Source organism: Pollicipes pollicipes, unplaced genomic scaffold (assembly GCF_011947565.3).
Source record: "Pollicipes pollicipes isolate AB1234 unplaced genomic scaffold, Ppol_2.1 Scaffold_6052;HRSCAF=7182_pilon_pilon_pilon, whole genome shotgun sequence".
Lineage (NCBI taxonomy): Eukaryota > Metazoa > Arthropoda > Thecostraca > Pollicipedomorpha > Pollicipedidae > Pollicipes > Pollicipes pollicipes.
In genome coordinates this window covers 9,087,763-9,110,775 of record NW_023596805.1, presented here as the reverse complement: position 1 = coordinate 9,110,775, position 23,013 = coordinate 9,087,763, and the positions used below count along the sequence as shown (strand labels likewise).

The 23,013-nt window shown below is 52.8% G+C and overlaps 1 protein-coding gene across 1 annotated transcript in view; it reads left to right on the top strand.

The window, feature by feature from the left end:
* LOC119104759 (fibrous sheath CABYR-binding protein) overlaps window positions 1-23,013 on the top strand; it is an 86,832-nt gene that overhangs the window by 34,353 nt on the left and 29,466 nt on the right. The window contains exon 3 of the mRNA XM_037228479.1: window positions 8,361-8,607. Coding sequence (XP_037084374.1) covers window positions 8,361-8,607 — 247 coding nt within the window. The remainder of the gene's footprint in view (window positions 1-8,360; window positions 8,608-23,013) is intronic.

Sequence of the window (23,013 nt, the reverse complement as noted above, 5' to 3'; positions counted from 1 at the left end):
TATCCCAATGGTAATGCTGATGATTCCTTTTGCTGTTTTTGCACAAATACTCCCCTGTTAATGAGCATGAATTTGTACGAAACTGAGCACAGTTTAACAGTACTGACATGCTTGCCTAACCATTGAAAATGCATGGAAGCGTGCAACATGTCGTCACCAAAACACGTCCCTAGCCTCAAGTATGTCATTTACATTGATTCAGAACAGCCTCGTGTCCTGTTGAGCTGTCCTGTGGCGTCATCATAAGATCTTAACATCCCCCCCTTCCCTGTATTCATATATGCATACGCTGTGTGCAATTACTGGACACTCGACTGACACGTAAATGCAGGTGTTGTCGCAACACTCTTGCGATTGATGGCCTCAGTTCGGGTATCATTTTGAGCCTTTTAGGACGGAATTTTGATACACCTCCATGGGTAGAATCACATGGACTTCCGTCTGAGACACGTGAATATCACTTAGTCTGAAGTATATGAAGGTCACTTCTATGTGAGACATGTGGAGATCACTTCCGTCTGAGGCACGTGACTAAAACTTCCTTGTGAGGCGTGTGAAGATCACTTCCGTCTGAGGCAAATGAGGATCACATATGTCAGGGCACTAGCCAACCAACCATTCCCTGATTCGTTTCGGAAGGCATCCTGGGGTCCCTTCAGGTGCGCGATTTTATTCGCTATATTTCTAAAATTGTGGTCGTTTTCTCGACGACATTTTCGCTCGGGAGATCCCAATATTTATTCGGGCGCTTAGACGCATCTTTCTTTGTTTAATGTTTGCTTTCGCTTCCATTTAGGGCGCGGCGGTGCGCAAGTGCGCATGTTACGTAAAGCTGTGTGTTCCAGGATTGTTACTGATGGACTGACACGGACGAACGATCTCCTAGAGTTAGTCGTGCGTAAACGCCATAGATCTAAGGCGTTCTAAACCGACATTTGTCTCGAATTCCATTTTATTTTGGTTGACTTCCGACAGGAAGAAGACCGTGCTGTCGGAAAGCTTTCTGTTTGGATCAGCTATCAATGGCATCGCGCTCGCAAAACGAGCGCGATTGAAATGGTGTTGTCCTGTATTCCTGGCATGCCTTCTCCCAGGGCTATAACGATGTTGGGTCCTGGTTTGATGCTCTCTTGACAATGTAGCCACATACAGCTCCATATCACTAGCAAATGTCACTAAGGTGTGATTTCTCTAAAAGGGATTTCTTTTTCTTGTGATTTCTTCTCAGTCTGCCAAAAAGTCTGGTCCCACACTCACCAAAACTTTTTGAGGAACCACATCAGAAAGGGCAAAGTCTGGCACATGTGAGATATCACGAAAATCGGGAGGGGTTACAGTTTTCTGCGTACACGCACGAACTTTGAACTTAAACTTCTGTACGACCAACCCCTTCCAATCCAAAAATATAAACGAATTTATTCAAACTGAAACGGATGCGTACTGGGGTGCCATGCATATTTACTGGGGTCAAGAACTGCACAGGCCGTAGTTGCCATGGTGGTCATGGGCGGGCTTCCGGCATCGAGCGAGCGCTTACGAGGAAGGCCTCTTATAAATATTTCATGCTCATTATCATAATTTAGCTGATGGTAAAATGAAAACGCAAGTGACCAAACCAGAAAAATGACCAGCATCAAGAACAATCTTCCACGCCGTATTTGGGCGAAATGAATTGGACTACATGACAGACCAGATCGCAGGAGCCACTGTTTGAAAAATGGGACCACTCAGCGCCTGTATGACTTCGACAGAGGCCATGTTTGAAATATCGCCAGAATGACTCACCAAAAACGATCAAACGGGCATCGCTTCTTTAAGCAGTTAGGAATGTGGACTGGAATCTCGCCACGGGACTTGATGGCGTTGAGTGTCCGCCATGTTCCAGTTTTATCACTGGCAGCTTCTGCCCGTAGCGCAGAAGTGCCGCGGGCACGATACGTCACGTGGATAAAATTGGTAATAACAAAAGGCGTGCTGGACTGATTGCAATTTGGCAACTGTTTTTTTTTCGTTTGGAGTTGTCATTGCATCGTATAACCTTAAGCTTGCCTATTTTTGTTTGCTTAAGCTTAGTTTAAGTTTAATAAGGTAACCTTATTTTTGCTTGTCTTTGTTTGTGCTGTTCTTATTTGCTCGTTTTGCTCCTTTCCGCTGTGTATAAACACAACTGGCAAACTGCAATCGAGGCGAGCGCTTAAAAACTTGGAGCCTGAATGCTTGCTGTTCTTATTTGTTCTTCGTACTACTGTTAATGTTATTCTGACTGATATCTGCTTGCTGTTATGTTCGCCCCCCCCCCCCCCCCTCTGAGTGAACTCGATTCGACAACTCGGGGACGTGGAACTCTCACGAAGAAAGAGTAAGAGTTTCCATTGTTCTGTGTTGATCGGCATCAATCTTTTCGAGGAAACCACAAGAGCTTAGCATTATAAGCTCTCACGATGCCATCTCTCCAGGTGTAAGATATAATCCCGCTCGCTAGAAAGGGGTGTCACATTTTCACCATGACGTCATTTGCGACCATCGTGATCTACCGGGTCAGTTCACTGCTCGCATTGGGCCCAAGGCCGATGTGCTAGCAGTGGTAGTGGAGTGACGCGCATTCACGCAGTAAGAAACCAGACTTTAATCAATCAAGGCCTAACTTGAATGCGTCTTTATTAATCACGGTGTTTTTTGGCTTGACTTCTTCCGTCACATCATGCTTCTAGTTGGCCGACCCGGAGGTCATGTGTGCGCATCGAGCCGTGAATCTGATTAGATGGCCTCATTTCGCGCGACACAGGAAACCGCTCTCTGTTGGAGATCAAATACCTGCACGTCATTCACTTCATCCATTGGAACGTTCATTCACTTTAAAAGCAAAGCGCGCACGCTCACGACCATTGAGCATGATTACGCAGATTTTGCAGCACGAAGTTCCGCTCATCATTTTTAAAGGTTTGGCAGCACGAAGTTCCGCTCATCATTTCTAAAGATTTAGTCCGAATATTTTGATTAGGTGGATTTCTGGTATTAGGGCCCACGCTGGGCCGCGCTCGCTCTGTGAGTCCTGACACCAGCATCCAATCGTGAAATTCCTGGCTAACGGCAGACCGCTGCGGCGAAAGCTTAACGTGCCGCAGCGCCCGGCACGGTCCACCATGCTCTCTGGGGTTGCCTGACTTGGCACGGCCGTCGCCACCGGCCGCGGGCCAACCCAGCCAAGGGAAAATATCAGGCGCCTGAAGCAACTCGAACCCACGACGCCGCAGCAGACGAATCGGCAGGGGGGCTCTCTAACTAATGAGCTAGCGGGGTGAACCATACATCATTGTCAATGCTGTTTTCTGGCACCCACTAATGCCTACCTTCCGACAGCGCCTTTCTACGCCGGAACCTCGAAAACCCCATTCCCGTCAGGGAGCACTCTTAAATAACTTACCAACCCCTCCCGCTGCACCACTTCCGCGGTCGTGACCTTAACCTGCAGGGATTAGTCAGCGGCGGCACAGGCTCTGAAGCGGTGGCCGCTTACACACCAATCGGCTGACACAAAAACAGCGTGGCCCTGACTGCGCTCAATGCTGCGTGGGCACCGACAAATGCGAAAGCTAGTCGGGCTCGGTGGTCTGTGCTCACGATGGTGTGTTTGCCACGTCGAGCGACACTGTATGCCTGGGGTGGGAGAGTCTCGGAAGAGGCTGTGCGTTGGCGTGCGTGCGTGTTGCTTGACTCGTGTGCATTTTTTGCGTGTATTACGCCTATCGTCTTGCTTTTGGGAATCTCTTCTTCCCTCACCCGCACTCCCCTGCTTTTCTCCTCTCCTTGCCTCCCTCTCCGCTTGCCTGCCGTGATTCCCTTTCTCCTGTCTTTCTCCTTCCTCCTTGCTTATGTCTTCCATACCTCCCTTCCTTCCTCCCCATCTGCCGGCTTCTCTATTTGCTCCTCTTTCCATCACTTCTCCGTCCTTCCAAGCCTCTCCCACTACCCCCTTTTCTGCCACCCTCTATCCATCACTGCTTTGCGACGCTCTCTCCACGTCACTGGATCGTCATGCCACCAGCCTATTAATCCGCCTCCTTCTCTCTGTTTTCCCTTCTTCGCCCTTTTCGCTGTTCGCCCCATTTGCTCTTCTGCCACTCTACCCACTTCTTAGCTCTATGCTTTCCCGTTCTCAGCTCCCCTCCCTCCCCCTCCCCTGTATCCTGATCTCAGGCCTGCCCCTGCCTGGCACGTCCCTATCGTGCCCGCATTCAATGCAACGCCCCGTAATCCCCCCGCTCTTGCCCCGCCCTCTCCCTATCGGACGAGGGGCGTGCTCTTCGCGGCGGTCTGTGCAGCCCCGCGATTGCACTGCGCTCGATATCAAACAAACCGGTGCGCGACCACAAGCACAGATAACGTGTCATCGACCGTAGCCCGGCGCGGCGCCCGGCCCAACGCACAGACGCGGTGGTTTGCTTAACTGTCTTGCCGGCGAGCGAGGGCGGGCCGTGGCGGCAGCTATGTCGCGTTACGGGTGTCTGGGGTCACCTGGGTTCAGAACACGATGCGTGACGCTGGAAATGGAGACCCAGCGCTTTCAGACCCCGTTTAGTTTGGCACTTGGTGGCTGTCGATCCTGTTGGGCAGGTGGCACTCTGTTTCGATTGAGCTATGATTTGGACATCCGTCATGACTCTGCCGTACTGTTTTGCAGCCCTACTCGTGGGTCCGTTTCGCGCATATCTTGAAATATGGCAGCAGCGCCCTGACCCGCGGGCGCGTTTCGTGCGGGTCTTGAAATATGGTAGCAGCGCTGGACCAGGCGCCGTAACTCGGTGCGAAGCGGCGAGAACATTCTGCGTTAGCATTCGCTGACGGGATCTCGGCGCTGTGTGTTGCTTTAGTGGCAACACTGAATGATGTGCTGGGTGGTTGGCGTAGTCGCTTAGTACCATCTCATCGACTTCTGACTGATCTGAAGCGTTCTCCCGCTCCGAATCGCTTGCGAATGAATTTTGTAGCGGTGAGTTGTGTAACGCGATTTCTTAACTCTAATTGCCACGGCTCGATAAAGTTGACACTAGGTAAGAATAATATGTTGTCCCTTGCCATGTTTTGAACGTGCACAGTGGCCTAAATAGAAAATTAAAAGGAAACCCTTCGGCTAACAGTGGTATATTTGGACACCCTTTTAGCGCTTTTTAATAACACTTTTGTAAATGGATACTACATACTTATATCCTCATTCGAAAGTGGTTCTCCATTATTGCATTTTCCTAGGTCGGCAAAAGGTTACCTTATGTACAGTGGTGCTTCGGGGAAATACTGAGTTACGCAATATGTCCGTACGGCACTCGCCTTATTCCCGCCGCACCCAGCATACATAATGTATCCGTATTACACCACGGTGCCCGCACTTGCAGACATACCCACGTCCGCATTTTCGGATAGCTCTAAAGCTCTGCGAGAATCCCGATGTTTGGCTTTAGCAATTCTTATGGTCACTACATACAGCCACACATGATTGCTGTTTCTGCCCAGCGCCTCTTCGTTAAGCCTCGCCTCGTTTTGCTTCGTCACAGCTACTTTCGAAATAAACCTTACCACCATGGACGGACTCCACACCCTAAACGCCCAACCCAGGCATCAGCCGGACGAGCGAATCCGTCCAATTACCCACACAGCTAGACGAATACGGTTCTTCCGAATGGAAAATTTCCCACCGCATTATTCCTTTGGTGAGCAGCTATCCGCGCGAACGGCAGCGAACCGCCCCGCGCCTTAGCGTCCGCAGTGACGTCATCACGAGCGGTGACGTCACGCACCGCCCCAGGCGGGGTGCGGTCCGCGACTCGCCTCGCGCTGGCCGCAGCCAGTGCTCGCGTGCCGCTCGCGTTGGGTGGTGGGGTCGCACCGTGCCCGCCGTGTCCGCCGTGTCCGGTGGTCCGCGTCGTGTCCGCCGTCGGCAGCGTCCGCCGCGTCCACTCTGCTCGCGGTGCCCGCGCCGTCGAGGCGCTCCTGAACGTGACCCGAACGCGCGCTGCGCAGCTGTTGAGCCGTGCCGCCGTCACTGTGATTCGGGTTCGGCAGCTGGACAGGTGCATAGTTCGGCTTGAAATCGTGCCGACTAAGCCCTTAGCTCGTGCTGTGATTGGCGCTGATACCAGCAGCGGCGGAAACCGTTGTCAAGGACTCGCTCGCTTGTTGGTCGCCGGATGCAACGGCTAACGGACTATCAGTCGGCTCGGCGTCCTCGTGTGCCACAACACTAGGATCATCAGCTCGAAGCCTTCGTGCCTGTCAATTTGCCCTCGGCTAGCCACGCGCTGTGCGATCCCCTTGCCAGCCCCTCCCCCTCCCCCAATCCGGACGCGAGGGCGATCAAAGGCGCCGTCCGCCGCGCGTGCCGCAGTCATGTCACCTCCGGTTGACCCCAGTGACCCAAGGGTCAGGCAGCTGGCCTACAGCATGTATCGGGACATGCTGGGCGCGTGCCACGGCCGAAGCACGGACATGGTCGAGCGAGCGCCCGGGGGAAAACAGGTCGTCCAGGACCGTGGCGTCGCTGAGCAAATCAGGAGCATGGCGTGAGTACGAACAGGGATTATGTGGACTTTCAATGGGACGTAATCGTGCTCTTATAATAATTGGTGCATTATTTTATGAAATCGTGCTGCAACATTAAACAAATTTTAAAGCAATGCTTGTTACGAAATAATAGTTAATGTCATTATTAACATTATATCTCGTGGAAAATACTCTGGTGTTACGCTTGCGGCGTTGCCTGGACCCGAATTGGGCGACTGTGGTTGTATGAGAACAGACACAAACCCTCGCGTGGGAGGCCAGGGTTCGATTCCCGGCTGGCCTTCCGGCCTTTGAGTCCTTACTTGATTTCTGGCCACCAGCGCGCCGCGAGAATTTTACATGACAACGTGTGCCACGCATCTTTTTTCCGGGGAGGGGTGAATCTAACATCCCGCTAACCCCCACACCCATCAGTCGAGGTTTGCACTGCACCGTGCTATGACTGGGGGCAAACAATAATAAAAACGAAACCTGACAGTGGCAGAGCACCTTTGGTATATGGGAATCGGCTTATAGGCCAGTACGTTGCGTTACGTGGCCTATAGGCCACGCAATGTTTGGCTGGCACTGACAGAGGTGCCGACAGAGCCAGGCCCGGGACCGTGCCGTACCGCATGCTACCGTGGGTGCTGCTTCTGTACCGGCTGACGATACCAGCGGTACCGGAAATCCTGTTCGTATGCCGTGGAGTTCCTGTCTGGGAGCGGATAGAGGCATGTTTTCGTCCGGCGATTGCAAGGAACGTCGATAGTTTTGTCCGTTTTGCTTGGGAAGCGAAACGACCATTACTCATCGTCCCCTTTCGCTGTGGCTAGCACGGAACAGCCGCGCCTAGCAGTGATACTGCATTCTGATCATTGTCCATCGGGTCTTGCTCGAGTATACAAGACTATCACGATATTTTCATCTACAATCCCACACGAGCGAATGATTCGTAAGCACGCTGGTATTTGGTGCAGTATTGCGACGATTGCCAGTTTTGGTCATGCCAGCCGCTTAATGCTTGCTGTCGCTGCTCTAAACTCATGTCGCTTATTTGTGCGCTCAGGGTTGGCGAGAAAATGAGGCACGTGACCCAAAAGTGCATGAATTGGCGATTGCTACACCACGGTTTTGAAGGAGATAGGTTTGACAGGTCTCAAGGGGATGGGACGTGGCCGCCGACCACACTGAAACTGGAGCGCTCCACTCTCAAATATGTCGCGAAATTCTTCAACGAATTTAGGACGACAGGGCAGCGCGTCCGACGTTCGCAGCGTGTTCTCTTGATTAACATAATCCGCCGGTAAGCAATCATCCCTTCGGCCTTCGTTGACTTTTATGGAAGCTATGTGGGTTGTGTATTCACCGGGTGTGGTATGCCTACCGAGGCGGGCGTAAGCTGGTAGGATGGACATTTGTATTTGGCCCAATATTTTGATGAATTGATCAATTTCTGCCTGCTCCGTGAGAACCGACCTGTGCGAGAACCCCAATAGCAGGCGCGATGCAAAGTAATACGTTAAGAACGCACATTAAGGTCATGGAACTGACGCTGTAATGATACGTAATAACACGAAAAGGTAATGGTCGAAAACGCATGCTTCGTATCAGCTGTTAAAGGCTATGCCTTTCCTCACCTTTCGTGGCAGTATCATTAACCTCTTGTTCATGCATGGAAAGACCGACTTTGCGTAACGCGAAATGCCTTCCAAACCTTTTCTAATGCGTGCTGCCAGAGGCCTCGTCAAACAGGATGATCGTCGCCGGCTAAGTTATTCGCAACCACACTCGGTATCTCACTCAATCTCTCTTTTGTCTTCCAGACAGCAGCAGACATCCGCCCAGACATCCGCCCAGACATCCGCCCAGACATCCAACCAGACGAACGGCACTGTAAACGGAATTGTTAACGGGAGTGTTAACGGCGCTGTTAACGGCGCTGTGAACGGAGCTGTGAACGGCGCTGTGCACAGCGCTGTTTACGGGAGTGTTAACGGAGGCGTGCCGCCTCCGCCTCCGCCGCCGCCACCGCCGGGGAGTCTCTTGCACGGTCAGAAGATACCCTCTGAGGTAAGGCGTCACAGCGAAGTACTATTTTGTTTCCTCGGGAAGCGTTGCGTTTTGATGGTGCCTGGTCGAGGGGTGATGGTTTACTATTTTAAAGTTCCGTTCCGTATGTTCGTTTACTTGAACGAGGTAGCCAGAGATGATGGCAAAGTTGCGATGCGCCTCTGCAAGTAGCCAGACGAGTCAACCCCCAATCGAATGTTACCGATGGCATTACCGAGTACCATAGGCGTCTTTGCCAGCGCATTCCCACATATTTTGGTGGTGCTGCGTGCCGCGCCCAACAACCACCTGGTCAGTGCGCAATGAATCCGAACGACGGCGACCACCAGGAACGTTTAAAACTCTGACTCAGTCTTTGTATCGATGGCTTCAGACACTCACCTAGACACACTATCTTGGGCAATAAACGATATGACTGTGGTGCCGGAACTTGCGGATTAGTTGCGTTATGTGATGATATGGTCCTAGCTTATGACATGGCTGACTCTGCGATGACGGTTATCCACTTGTATTATCATTCAAATATGAGGACCGTGAGAAATTGTAAGATGGTCGCCAGATACGTCGCCAGATAATCGATCAGCGTGGACGTTGGCTTGTGATAGCTAGAATCGGAGCCCTCTCGTTCTCAACTGTGCGCTCATCCAGCCAAACTTTACCCCGGTCGACACTGTTTTGAAAAATGAAGCGAATCATAAGATGCGGCTATGGCTTTGTCTGCCCTCTGAGGGTAGGTGTGGCCCGGCTTGGTCCTGCTGGTTTGATGAAACAACCCTACCCATCTCCGCCACGTCACTGGTTGCTGTTTTTAGTTCTGGTGAGCTCACTTTGCATGGAACAGATAGCTGATGCGGTGGTAGCTTTGCCAGTGTGTGAGGATTACGTGACTTGAAGCCGTCCCGGCTCAAACGTAAAAAACAACGACGAAGCTCTCCGATGACCGCGGCGTCCCACGCGAACCAGTCCAAACCGCACGTCCCTCGCGCAGGACCATTCAGCGGGCGTGTGACATTTCTCGTGATGGGGGCGCGCTGTCGTGATGACGGCACGCCCCAACGGCCACTGGCCGTGCGTTCTCGACAGTGCCAGTGCCGTCCTTCAGCCCCCAGCCCCCAGCACAACAGCCCCCAGCACAAGGCCGCGGCCTGGACTGAGCCCAGGTAGCGATATGCTTGTGCTGCTGTCCCCGCTGTCGTGGGACCGAGGTCTGCGCGGTATTTCACTCAAGGTTCCGTGTCACTGACGTCGTTGCTTTCGGCGCCAGCTCAAGGTTTCCTCTCAAGATAAATAGTTCTGATGCACGTTTCGCGGGGCGGTGATTGCAAAAGCAGCAACACAACGACTTGCCACTGCTGCCTCAAGATCGTATCCGCATGACAGTCCGTGTGAGCTCGCAAACACGTGATATTTATCATTGAAAGTGCAGGAGTCCGGCGAAAAATCGGTCGCTCCTCAGCTTTGACAGAGTTTAGGTGTGTGGGGTGGGGGTGGGGGGTGGGGGGGGGGGGGGGGCACTACAGCGTGGGCGGCTCCTCGCGCGGCGAAGCGGGCCTTTGCGTGAGCCCCTGGCAAGACATGGCCTACGATCACGAATTATCCAGTCGCCCGTCAACGCGTTATGGTGATCGGGCGAAAGGACGGCACATATAAGGACGGCACGCACGCCGCACGGAGAGGGCCGTCTCTACAGGAGTCCCGTGGACCCGAGACAGGGTATCGTGAACTCGAGACAGGGTCCCGCGAACTCGAGACAGGGTCCCGTGAACTCGAGACAGGGTCCCGTGATCTTGAAATAGGGCTCCGTAGACTCTGGCAAAATTAAAGGGATTGAAGACAGTAGTCCCATGGATTCGTCACGGGAGTCCTTTGGGCTTTTGGCAGGATTCCTTTGGACTTAAGACAGGATTCCGTGGACTCAAGGCAGGGTCCCGCGGACTAGGAAAAGAGTCCCGTGAATTGTAAACAGCAGTCGCATAGACAAGCACAGGAGTCCCGTGGAGCCGAACCACGAGTCAGGTGGCTAACCGCAGCTCTCGTCGAGCCGCGGCCTCGGCCTCGGCGGCTACCGGCGATCGCTAAGCCATTTGTCATGCCGACTGATGATCGTCCGGAGCCGATCTTCGGGCGAGGAGGGTCTCACACCGTGTCGACAAATGATCCGTCTCACATACTGGTAGCGCCCCGCGGCGGGGCTTTAACGGCTGGTGGCGATGGCGAGTTTGAAACGTTCCGGAGTTTTCGTTAGGGGTTCAAGGCTAAGCGGGCTTGTCTAATGCCAAGGCATCTATAAGCGACATATTTCACTTTGTTTTTCAACGAGTTAGACCATGTGGCTGTATGAGAAATCTCGCTTCATGTCGGTGCTTTGTTACAGCTCGCGGCTCGCGGGTCGCTGGCCCCAAATGCACGTGGTTTTGAAGAAGGGGCTAAAGCAAGCGTGAAAGTCATGTGGGGCGTTCAAATTTCGAAAGATATGTGCGTGTCGTATCGCACAAGATACCACGCAACCCGCGATGTTTGACAGCCCCGCATGATTACCGCGCCAGGCGAAGGCTTGTCTCCCTTTCGTTCATCTGGGTTTCCCCAGCCACTCGCTTTAAGCGTTATGTGACCACAGAATGCGAAAATAAGGCTCGAAAGCCCCAGCTGCCACTGAGTCATCAACCAAAGCCTCTTGAAGCGACCTCATGCAGATGATGGATTTGCAAGTAGCGCGCCGTGCAATTAAAACAGACGTAACACAGACAGAAACTGGCGAAACAGAAACAGGCAAATGGTGTTTCTTATACTGCTGGGCAAGGGCCCATCCTCATTTGCATTTGTCCACCTCAAGTGCAGGCTGAGTCTCTCATCTGGGCAGCAGCCCTGTTTGTGATCAGTTGCATATGTTTTCGTCACGGCAGAGATTGTGACTGGAGCGGCTGTGTAGACGCTGTGCTTCTTGAAGTGTACAGTTCTACGCAACCATAAATAAGGCTATTTCATTTTGGTGTGCCCTCGTAATGGCGATTTTCACGCACCCTACCAGCGCTTCACTTGCGCGGTGGAGACAGCGAGCTCTTCTTGAATGCAAAACAGGGATAATCTTGGTTGATACATAGCATTTCGACAGCCTTTGTTTTGGGGCGAGCCCTGAGAACGCACCACTGCCTTCGAACATGCATTCGTTTGCATTCGCCCGCATACGATCCAGTGAAATAGCCGTCTACGACAGTACAAAGGGGCGGTTTTCGCGCAACAGTGCCGAAGCAGGCGGCGAGATCATTGTTCTTGGAAACTACCGCCATTCTTATTTGCACGCTCCCCTCCTAACCACCGCCAGCACCTCTCGGGCTTGGTCGCCACGTGGAACCTGACCTCTGCCGCCCCTCTCAAGGTCACGCGTCTGCCCCTCCCCTCCCCCTGTCTGGCTTGGTGCACGGAGATGACCGCAGCGGAGTCTGCGCAGTTGAGGTCAGTGAGGTCATGGCCAGGGGGAGGTGTGGCTCTGGAGAGTTCGGGGAAGCTTTCGGAGGCCTTGTGCTGACGTCATTAAGCTGACGGAAGGGATGGGCGCGACACTCAGCTTGGACGCAAAGCTGCGGTGTTGCACTAAGACGGCTGTTTTGCATGCCATTTCAATCATGTGCAGTGGCTGATGGAGGTGTACTTGTCATGGTATTGTGTTTTGGCGAGCTGCCGGAAGCCACTGTCTGTCTGCACTGGGTCCACGTCATTACCATGTGGGCAATCCGGGCAGAAGGATTAAAACAGATCACCTCGGAGCCCATCTGGCAAAGGATAAGCCACAACCCCAGGATAACGCACCACAAAACCTGTTCTGAGCGGAGCCTGGGCGTATGCGGCATGAGAGGCGACCAGGAGCGTTTGCAGGGTTCGCAAAAGGAGACACAGCTGAAAAAACGGCTAAAACCCGAGTTTACTGTCCCGTTCGCGCGTAATTTTCTACGTGTTGTAAAATAACATCGTTTGCCCTCAGTGTTACTATTTGTATGTCCTTACTTGGGATACTTAACTGGCGATATTTCGTCACGTATATAGTGGCGCACGCCCCGGGGCTTCTTCGTGTGTGCGCGCACGGTATTCGATGACGATATTTAAGCTATTTTAATGCGCATCTAATCGATTGTTCTCCGATTGGCGTGCATAGCGGCTTGTTGGTTTTCAACAATTATGTAAGAAAGCAAACGTTGCGTCAAGGATGATGCTCTAAATTTCTGATCTCGATATCACATGATATGGGGCTCGACCACGGTCGCAGAAAGCAAGTAAAAAAACTGGAACAGTTGGTCTAACGACTGTTCTTAGTGTTCTTAGTGTGTTCTTCACTCCCTTCTTTAACCACTTGGAACCGTTAGCAGGAAAAAATATTCGCACTCTTTGAACATCCACGGTAGTGTACTTCATATTTCAAGTTTTGACAGAGTTAACCCAAAAAAACTTGAACATCATTGAGCATTTCCCTTAAACATGAAGCGAGAACGGCCAACGGTGCAAGATTGGCTGACTAATCAAGCTAAAGGAAAGCAAAATGTTCGCGTAGACCGCGGCAGACAAACCATTTTTCCTCGTCCCCAATGCTGCTTCCCTTGGCAATTTTTGCTCACCTTCTGAGGACCTGAACGGAAAGTTGGAGACCTTCTTTCAGCAGCCCGTGGCGTCCGCAGGTTGAACTAGAGAAGCTTGCTCCGCGCTCCTGTGCGGGGGATCCGGTGCGGACAACTCGACCCAACTTCAGTAGCATGGCCGCTCCCTGTGAAATGCGACATGCTTGTGGTGCCCGGTGTCGTGGCAACGTTGCGACCACACTATGCAGTTACAAGGCCAAATGCTGGGCAAAGGTCTGTTGGTTGGCTCCCAGGGTTCCGTTCGTAGTGATGAATCAGCGATGTGAAATGTCCCGTCTCTAATCGGGACATAACTCCGATACCAGGGTCGTCACGCGATGATTGTAGTGGTTACTTTAAGTCGTTATCATTTGTGTTCATAATTCCTTATGTCGTTTGTTCAAAAATGGCAAGTCATATCCAGCACAGAACAGAAGTGCATTATTTTATCGACGTAACGTGCATGGGAAGCTGTGATGTTTATATGGACGGCGTCTCCATGCGACCTTAACAGGTGGTTTGTGCTGCGACATGCTGTGTTTCGTCCGTCCAGACAGGTCGCATAGTATTGTCTGCAGAAACGCTCTCAAACTGAGTCACTAACACGGGCTCATAGCTTGTCAAACGTCTAAAACGTTCTGTTGAGCGCGATGGTGAATGCATCTACGGAGGAGAACCTCCGTGCGTCAGCTGAACGATTGGGCAGCATGATGTTGCGGCGAGTGAGTCCTGGATCAAATGATCGCGAAAAACCTGATACTTGCCCATGTATTCCCCATGGTTCGTATGGGTGACTGGATTCGCAATATCTGCTGGGCAGAGCTGGCTGAGTGAGCCCTGAACCCACCGCCAAAGTTGTGCCGTCCAGCTCGGCGGATAGTTTGGATTCCGCCGTACACGGCTGCGGAGAGTTTTACGCGCCGCCAATGCCGCGGCACGGCAGCTCCGGGCCTGTGGTGACCCTCGTTGGCCCATTGCCAACCGACCTCTTCATGTCGACCGAGCCGAACAATTCCCCCGTTGTGGGACTACTTCTCAATACCGCTGGATGAGCCCGCCGTCTTTTTCCCAACCATAGGGTTGACTTCAGTTTTAGCCGAAGGCTGTCGGCAAAATTCGTTCTCCTGTTTCCAGCGATCTCTTGTGGACGCAACTGTCGCACGCTCCGTGCTGCAAAGCCGACAAATCGCTGTCACATGACGCCCTTGCCTCGGATTTTTCGAGGTTTTCGCAGCTGTCAGGTGCGGTTATCGAACAGCTGTCACGTACCAGTCATGGGAGCGAAGTTTGACGCGCCTGTGGCCTCACGTCCGCGCACATGATCAGGAAACACGCCGCTGCCGCGTAAAAACCTGCTTCAGCTCACCGCGAGCGTCGAACCGAAATAATCGGCTCGAGGCCTCGCCGCGAGTCCAGAGGCCGCGGTCCGTCCAGCGACGACGCGGACGCGCTCTCGAGCCGCGCATTTTCCTCTGTCCTCCTCTGGCTGAAGAGCAACGCTGACGGAATCCGTGGCGGAGTTGGTTATCCGTGGCGGAGTACCGAGTTATCCGCGCAAGAGTTACGAGTTGTCGCAGTTAGCGTCCAAGTGAGTTCAGTGGAGCAGAGATGGGTATGCGGTGCAGTTGAAGGGGACCAGCTTGAGCCAGGTTTATGGACCGAGATTAGGTCGATTTCACCGTTAACTGTCGTGACGGTGGTGTCTAAGAACCCCTCGTGGTTGGAAATCGAGGTCATTCATCATGTGGTCGTGATCATCTTCCAGGCGATTGGTGTAGCAGTTACTAGCCAGATGTTTAGAAACGACTGGGAAATAGGCCGACAAGCTCTTTAACGCCCAATCCGGATGAAACAGTTTGAATTGTAACGGTACCAAGACTCCGCCGCCAGAGCACGGGTGGGTGCATCTCTTTCAGGTTGTGTTTTGCTTGCGCTTTAGCCGTTCTTTTTATCTTTTCTCCAGCCTGTCCTTGAAGCACTGTACCGAAGGGCTGAATAATTTCCGGTTGGGTTTTCCAGCTGTTGCTCCTGAACAGTTTGAGATAGAGCCCTCAAACTTGGTGGCTTTTCGTTCCATATTTGCATGTGCCTTCTAAATATCTAAGTAGACCATAGGGCAGTCAGTGGTAACCCCAAGGGCGTGTTTTCATGAGGCGCATTCGTGACATTGATGATGCCGTACTGCGCAGGCGCGGTTTTACGTTTTGTGACACACGTGGTACGGAAACTAGCCGATTTTAGGGGAAAAACGACTCTGTGGGATCAAACAAAGTTTTAGAGAATTCTGCGGCTTGTGGTAGTACGCACATTTTGTCAATCTGACGGCCAATTTAAAATCGTTCCGGACTTACAGTACGCTAAATTCATTTCGCGTGACGCGTTTGGGTGACGCATGGTAACGGCCCCGAATGACAGCAGGGTGACAGGAGCGGGCTCATAAAGCGTAACGCAGCGACAGCATCCAATTTTGTCGCCTGAATCAGTCAAGTTACGTGTAATTTGCTTCAGTTTTTACTTGCGTGTGTGTGGATGTCAGAGTAGCTGCGGAGGTTTACAAGGCTCGACCGTTCCTGACAAAAAATATGGTCTAAAATCATTGCACTGAAAGTTGGTACTTTGGTTTTCATATTATGCACAGTATTTCGCGTCCAATAGATGTGTTGGAATATGATAAGTGTGGGTCTTTGTCATGTGCCGTGGACCCTTATCATTACTTTAAGAGTTGTACACATATAACTGGCGTCATTTGCAAACGGCATTTGCCTCGTTTTTGCGAGCTTACGCCGATATTTGATATGCTATCTCATGAAGTGGCACAGAAGACCATGGTAATTTGCTGGGAATCTTTTGATAATGTGCGACATCCAGGAAAGTTGGAAAAGCCAACGTGGCTTTAGGTTCTCGATAGACGTACAGAAACAGACTTAATTTAACTTTTCCAAATCCTATTTGGATATATATATATATATATATATATATATATATAAATAGGATGAAAATATGTCGAAATATCCCGGCATTTTTTCGTGTTTCTATATTTGAATTCCGAAAAAACTTCTAATTTGCCCCTTACTTGAAATCGCGGCTGTGCTCTAGGGTCGACGTGATCTTGCAGACTATCATGGCGGAGAGGCGACACAAAATAACGTGTCTGGACGCACGTGACATTTCCGTCACGACCTCCTCCGTCTCAGACACCGGTGATCGTGCGGCGCCAGCGAAATGTGAACAGCCCGAGGGCAGTTACCGACCGACACCCGTGGCATACGGTGACCGCTTGACTCACCCGGTGACTCAGAGAAGATGTGGGCGAGGTGAAGTGAGATTGATCACCGCATTGAAAGCAGAGGGCGGCGTCACCCCAGGGGGAAATCAGGGCGTCGGTCGTTTAAAAAACGGCCGGGCGCCGAGCGATCTGGTGTTCAGGATGAGGTTGGACACATGGTCGTAATGCGTAATGGACACAAAATCGTAATCGTAATGCAAGCAGGTCAGTTTTATTTTTTTGCTGGCGGCTGATTGGCTGTTCCAAGAGCTGGGTGAACCTTTCGTTTTCTGCCCATGTTTGGAATCAAAGTGTTAAATATAATTTTTATCTTTGCAGTGGGTTTTGAACAGAGGTAGTATGCACATACGGCCTCCCAATGTTTTTGTGTGCAGGGACAGTCCTTCAGTGCATGAAATGGTGGCAATGTAAACATAACTTTGAGTTTTATCAAGCTTGTCATGTAGTAATGGTTAGTTGCTTGCGCAGCAAGGAAAGAACTGCACTTCAGTTTTTGGATTTGTGCAGTTTAAGCACTTAACGACGCACTCAACTGGCGACGTTTATGGCGTCGCCTCCCTCTCAATCTGACAAGAAGACCGGGTATCTCCGGGAATCGAACCCGCATCTTTCAGTATTCTGCCTCCTTCAAGCTGCAATGCACTTCTTCAATTAATTGCAGGCCCCATTCGGTGCAGCATGTCCCGGCCGCAACATTTCCCTCCTTGAGCCATGACTTTCGACGCTGTCCAATCGCTGTCAGCCTCGCTGCCGCTGCCAATCCGAAGGTCGCAGCAGCGGACGGGCATAACTGGAATGTGTTCACGGAACCCGCGCTTTGTTTGCGGATTGCACCCTTCTTTCCGCTGGCAGCGAGCCGCTGGCGGCGCCGACGCTGCCGACCTCGCTCGGCCCTCGCTTGCAGCCGACCTCACCTGAAGAAGAGGCGACGAACGGAGAACAAAAACGCGAAGCGACGAACCGAGCCGCGCCGCTCGCAGCTCGCCCGTTTCCAATTTAGTGGCCGGTTCCACGCGCCGCCAGCGGCGGGGTGCGGCGCGCGGCGAGGGGCGGGCGAGTGTGATTTAGCGGCCGATTCTCTCGAAGGCGGAGGCGATCCGTCATCGGCTCCTGGGCGCTGAGTCAGCGCTTGGCGGCGCCTGGATCGGAAAACAAATAAAAATACCCGCGGAAGGTCGGCCGACGGCGCAGGGGCGCGCCGAAGGGCGGCTTGGGGTCGGACCGCACCGATTCTCGCTGCAGAAGTGCTTGAGGATTGGTGTGCTCAGAAACGGAGGGGATGCTGTTACGTCTCTTACTGTGTGTTGAACGTCGGCTGTGTTGTGATGCACGACACGTACCGATCTTAGAACCGTTGCCCCCCCTTCCGAACATTTTTGGGGGTCATCCCTGCACTGCTCGGTGTAGCCCATGCGGATCTCCTGAACCAGTTCGTGAAAATTCCCTCACCCCCTCTTCTCTGCCTCCCCCGCTTCCCTCCCCCCGCCCCGGAGAGTACACGGCCACGCCTCTGAAGGTGGGCGTATAGATACCCTTTGGAGGGCGATGTTGGCTGCCGAGCCGCATACCGAGGCGATGTTCGGGTGCCTCACTGGGGCGGACGCCAACGCATGCGCTGGAACGCTGTATGTCCCGTGCATAGCTCTGCCCCGCACCGCTCTTCAGTAGCAGGTCAAGACAGCGCGTTGTTCAGATGCGCTGTCGGTCTGTGAGTGACCCAAACGCGAGTTTTCATCGCGTGAAGATGGCGGTGGAGTTTTATGTTCCGCTGTCTTGCCGCCTTTTTGACAGTTGTCAACGGTCGTGTTGATGGTTGTCAGGTGTCAGTTGTCTTGTCAGTTGTCAACAGTTGGCAGGTGTCTTGTCAGTCGTCAACAGTCGTCAGCCGTCACAAACGCCTCTCCCTTCCGCGCGGCCTTTTTATTTGCCTACGGTTTGCGTAAACAAACATTTTTAGATGTTTATTCTTCGGTAAATGGCTGGGCTTAGTCGTGCTCGGCCTTGTTACATGTCGCGCTCTCCCGCTGCCTTGACTCGAACGTGGGAGGTTTAAAGCCTGATAATGGGGCTATTACTGCACCGTTTTTCCCACGTGTGGCTGACTAGGCGGCAATTAGTCCCCGAACAGTATTTGTTGCTAAACACGACCTATATCTACTGCAGGTTGTACGTAACGCCAATCCTGCCCCAAAGCATCGGCTACTTTGCCAGTTGCAATCCATTCATTAGGGGCCGTGGGCTGACGGTTTTTCGGCTTGATGGCTTCGATGAAACCTGGAGGTAACCGGGAGGCTGCGGTGTGCCCCAGCTGTAACTGCCCGAGAGATGACAGGGTGCCTCGCGTTGGGGAAACCCACGCTGACCCCCATCACCGTGACGTGGCAGTGCTGGTGTTCAGGGGCTCTTACGTACCAAAATGGCGTGTCCGCCGAGATTCTTTTTTCGATTTAGAATCACGTGATGTCATAATCAACTACCACAACAAAGTTGCAGTGGAGGATGGTAGTTGAAGGCTCTTACCTATCGTACTCGCTGTTTTGCAGGTTGTTTATTGAAATGAAGTGCGGCACATTAAGTAGAATTTATAGTTAGCGACGCTACCATTATGATGTGTTTTCTTAGCAGTTTAATTAATGCCTTGCGTCGTAATTTATGCTGAATTTTGCGAACCACGGAGATAGCCAATCCCTTCTGTCTCTCATGGTTGGCAACCGGCCCAACTGTAGCGCTTTTTTGTGGCGCGGTCAGCAAAGTCAGCTGGAGCTGATGACCGTGTCTCCTGATAGCGCCAAGATGCGACTCGAAATCAACAAACACGGATGATAATGATCCGCTCAACCAGGGGTGATGGGAACTAGAAGCACAGTACCATCAAAGGTGGCCAATCCGTTTGAGAAAAAAAAAACATTAGTTCTATGTGTCACCCTATGATTGTGTTCAACTGAAGTGAAAATGGAAGTCCATGCTCTTTGTCGCAAGGTCACTGATCTAGCATCTTTGTACTTTTTCCCTCGCCTAGGTTTAATAAGTCATCACTAACCGCGATGTCTGATTGTTAGCGAGCATGTATGGGACATCACAATTTATGCACTCGCTTCCTGTATGGAGTAACGTCTACGGCTGTACCAACGCACTGATGGTTGTATCCTCACAACCTCGCAACTCGGTCACAAAGCGTTTCAAGCTGCGACCCCGGTCAGTTAGCTTATGCAACCGTACCTTAGAGTGCGCCGTCGTCAGTGAAAGAAAATGTTCTGCTTTATATGCAGCCTCACCTCCGCCTCTGCTGGGCCGTGGAGCGCAGCCAATGAGAAGGCCAAGAAGGTCGTGACCCGCCCCTGACCTATGAGGTTATACAAGGTAGTGGAAGATTCTCAGGAATTAGGGCCAAATTCTCTGGATTTGGAAGAAAATTTGAAATTCCCCATGAGGAGATTCTTTACTACGTGCCTAGTCGAGACTAGTGTTGGACGTATCTGTGCTGGGCCGGTCTGTGTTGGACGGATCTGTGTTGGTTGGGTCTATGTTGAACGGGTCCGCGTGGGACGGATCTGTGCTGGTTGGGTCTGTATTGGGACGGTGTGTTGAACGGGCCTGTGTTGAGCGAGTCTGTGTTGAACGGGTTTGTGTTGGCCGGGTCTGTGTGGGGCGGCCCTGTGTTGAGCAGATCTGTGTCATCCGGATCTGTGTTGGCCGGATCTGTGTTGGCCGGATCTGTGTTGAGCGCGTCTGTGTTGGCCGGGTCTGTGTTAGCTGGGTCTGTGTTGGGCGGGTCTGCGTTGAGCGGATCTGTGTTATCCGGATCTGTGTTGGCCGGATCTGTGTTGGCCGGGTCTGTGTTGGGCGGTCTGTGATGGGCTGGTCTGTGTTGACGGGTCTGTCCTGGGCGGGTCTGCTTGGGCGCGGTCCCAGCGCCGGTGGCACTGTCCGCTCACGGCGTCGTTCCGTTTGCGGAGTCGTGCACAACCCCGCCAACGGGCCGAGCTCATCTGCATGGCGGGACAAGGCCGGCCGGTTGTCGGCGGCTGACGAGGGAGGCCGGTGTGGTGCCGCAACTAAAGAGAGCTCGCGATCTGGGCCTTCGCGGCGGGGAGCCGGGCTCGTCCCAGGGGTGCAGGGAGACGGCGCTCGCCGCCGCGATCTCTGCAGAGAGGTGGAGGGCTTGTCTCCGGTGCTCATCCCGGCAGTGTACCCACTGTGACTTGTGCGGAGAGGTGGAGGGCTTGTCTCCGGTGCTCATCCCGGCAGTGTACCCACTGTGACTTGTGCGGAGAGGTGGAGGGCTTGTCTCCGGTGCTCATCCCGGCAGTGTACCCACTGTGACTTGTGCGGAGAGGTGGAGGGCTTGTCTCCGGTGCTCATCCCGACAGTGTACCCACTGTGACTTGTGCGGAGAGGTGGAGGGCTTGTCTCCGGTGCTCATCCCGGCAGTGTACCCACTGTGACTTGTGCGGAGAGGTGGAGGGCTTGTCTCCGGTGCTCATCCCGACAGTGTACCCACTGTGACTTGTGCGGAGAGGTGGAGGGCTTGTCTCCGGTGCTCATCCCGGCAGTGTACCCACTGTGACTTGTGCGAAGAGGTGGAGGTTTGTCTCTGATGTTCATCCCGACAGTGTACCCACTGTGACTTACGCGGAGAGGTCGAGGGTTTGTCTCTGATATTCATCCCGACAGTGTACCTACCGTGATTCATGCGGAGAGGTGGAGGGCTTGTCTCTGATGTTCATCCCGACAGTGTACCCACTGTGACTTATGCGGGAAGGAAGGGGGCTCGTCTGCGACGCTTCGTCGTGAAGGCTCCGCAGGTGGTGTGGTTTGTCGCGATGGGGGTGTCTTCCGCGCGTTTTAGTGGCGCAGCTCTGGGACCGGAGTCTGAGGTTAGCGGAGGCCGTTGTGCTGATCCCGACCCCGCGCCCCACCAAGCCGCCAAGGCCGTCGCGTGGCCGCGTGGTAACCGTTCGCCTGTGTTGTCGCTTTACCTCGACGCGGGGCGACGGCGCGGGCCTCTCGCGTTTGACGGGAGGTGTGTGCTCACACCCGGGGGCCGACCAGACAGCGCGAAAACGGACGTCAGATGAAGGGAGTGCCCGGCCAGAACGTCGGGTGTTCACACTCCCTAGTTTGCCCGTTTTTTGGGTGGGTGGGGGAGGGGTTATTTGCTGTGATATGCCATAGTGCTGCCGTCTGTCCAGAACCGATTTGCTCTGTGTTCATGCGTCTCGCCCTCGTACTTGGGGCTGCTGGGTCTGCCCCGGAATGTTACCCGTGTTTAGCATTAAAGCGTACGGTGAGAACAAGCTTCCTACGAGCCCTGGATGCCGTGCGAGTGTTGGCGCGACATGCATTGGTTCCAGGCCAGCAAGGGTTGCGTCCTGTATCAGCCGTATCGGCTCATACTATCCAGCAACTGTTCCGGGAAGCCTGCACTCCTGTCGGGGTAAAATGATTTTGCGACGGCCATCTGCCGTGACCCAGATCTCTAGACATGCTTCCATGGCGTCCACTGACCCCGGTGCTCTCGCCGTCCACGTCTACCAGTGACGTCATGGATGCGACGTGCTGCGGGTGAAGCATCACGCCGCGTCCAGCATACGTATGTCTTCACTTGTCTGGTCGGGGCCGCGATAGAGACGTGGCGTTACGAGCAGCTGCGTATCAGACAGCCGGGAGAGTCAGGGGTTCACAAATCGGCTCAGATCTGACAGACGTGACGGATTTTGTTACTGAGTCCTGGCTGTGCTGCTTTGATATACATTTCCATCGGTAAGCTGGTGCGATCCCGAGCCATGTGTGTGCCATGAGGGGAAGATGATTGGTTTGTAGTACGGTTTCGCCGAAAAAAAGCGGTTGCCGGCTATCGGTCGTAGATATCTTGTGCGGTACCAGTCTTGACAGAAACAGCGAAGTCGAGTCGGGGACACCATGCAGGCGTGGGTTTGTGGTACGCTGCAGCATAGGCACGGAAACTGCGCGCTTTGGGTTTGGTCGTGGAACCAACTCGACAGTATCAGAAAATCTGATCCCTCCAGACTTGAAAGTCCGATACCAGGCTTGGCTCACGAGTTTCTTGCATATGAAATCCGTGTTGTGTTTTGTATAGCTCTGCTGATGAGGGAAATTTCAGGGCTGCATTGCATTTCGAGCCCTTCAACCATTGCTGTTGCTGTTGCTGTCCCCATTGCTGTCTCCGACCGCTACGGTCCTTGCGTTTGTGTACTGCGTCTGTGCACCCTGCAACTACCACAATTATCGGGTATTGAGTTCGAGTATCACTCAAATGCATGTTCTATCTATTTTCTGTTTTTTTGGTTCTCGCGACGACATTCCAGGAGATTTTGAAAGCTCTTAATCTATCCACTCATAGACGTTGACGAAGCTAAAGAAAGTATCTAAAAACTTCCTGCCTGTACTAGTTGACAATGAAGATTTCAACGTGGTAACGATTGACCGTAATCAGGGGCGTCCGATCTTGAAGAAGTCTGACCATTGTTCTCTGAGGCCGGAATCTGAGAT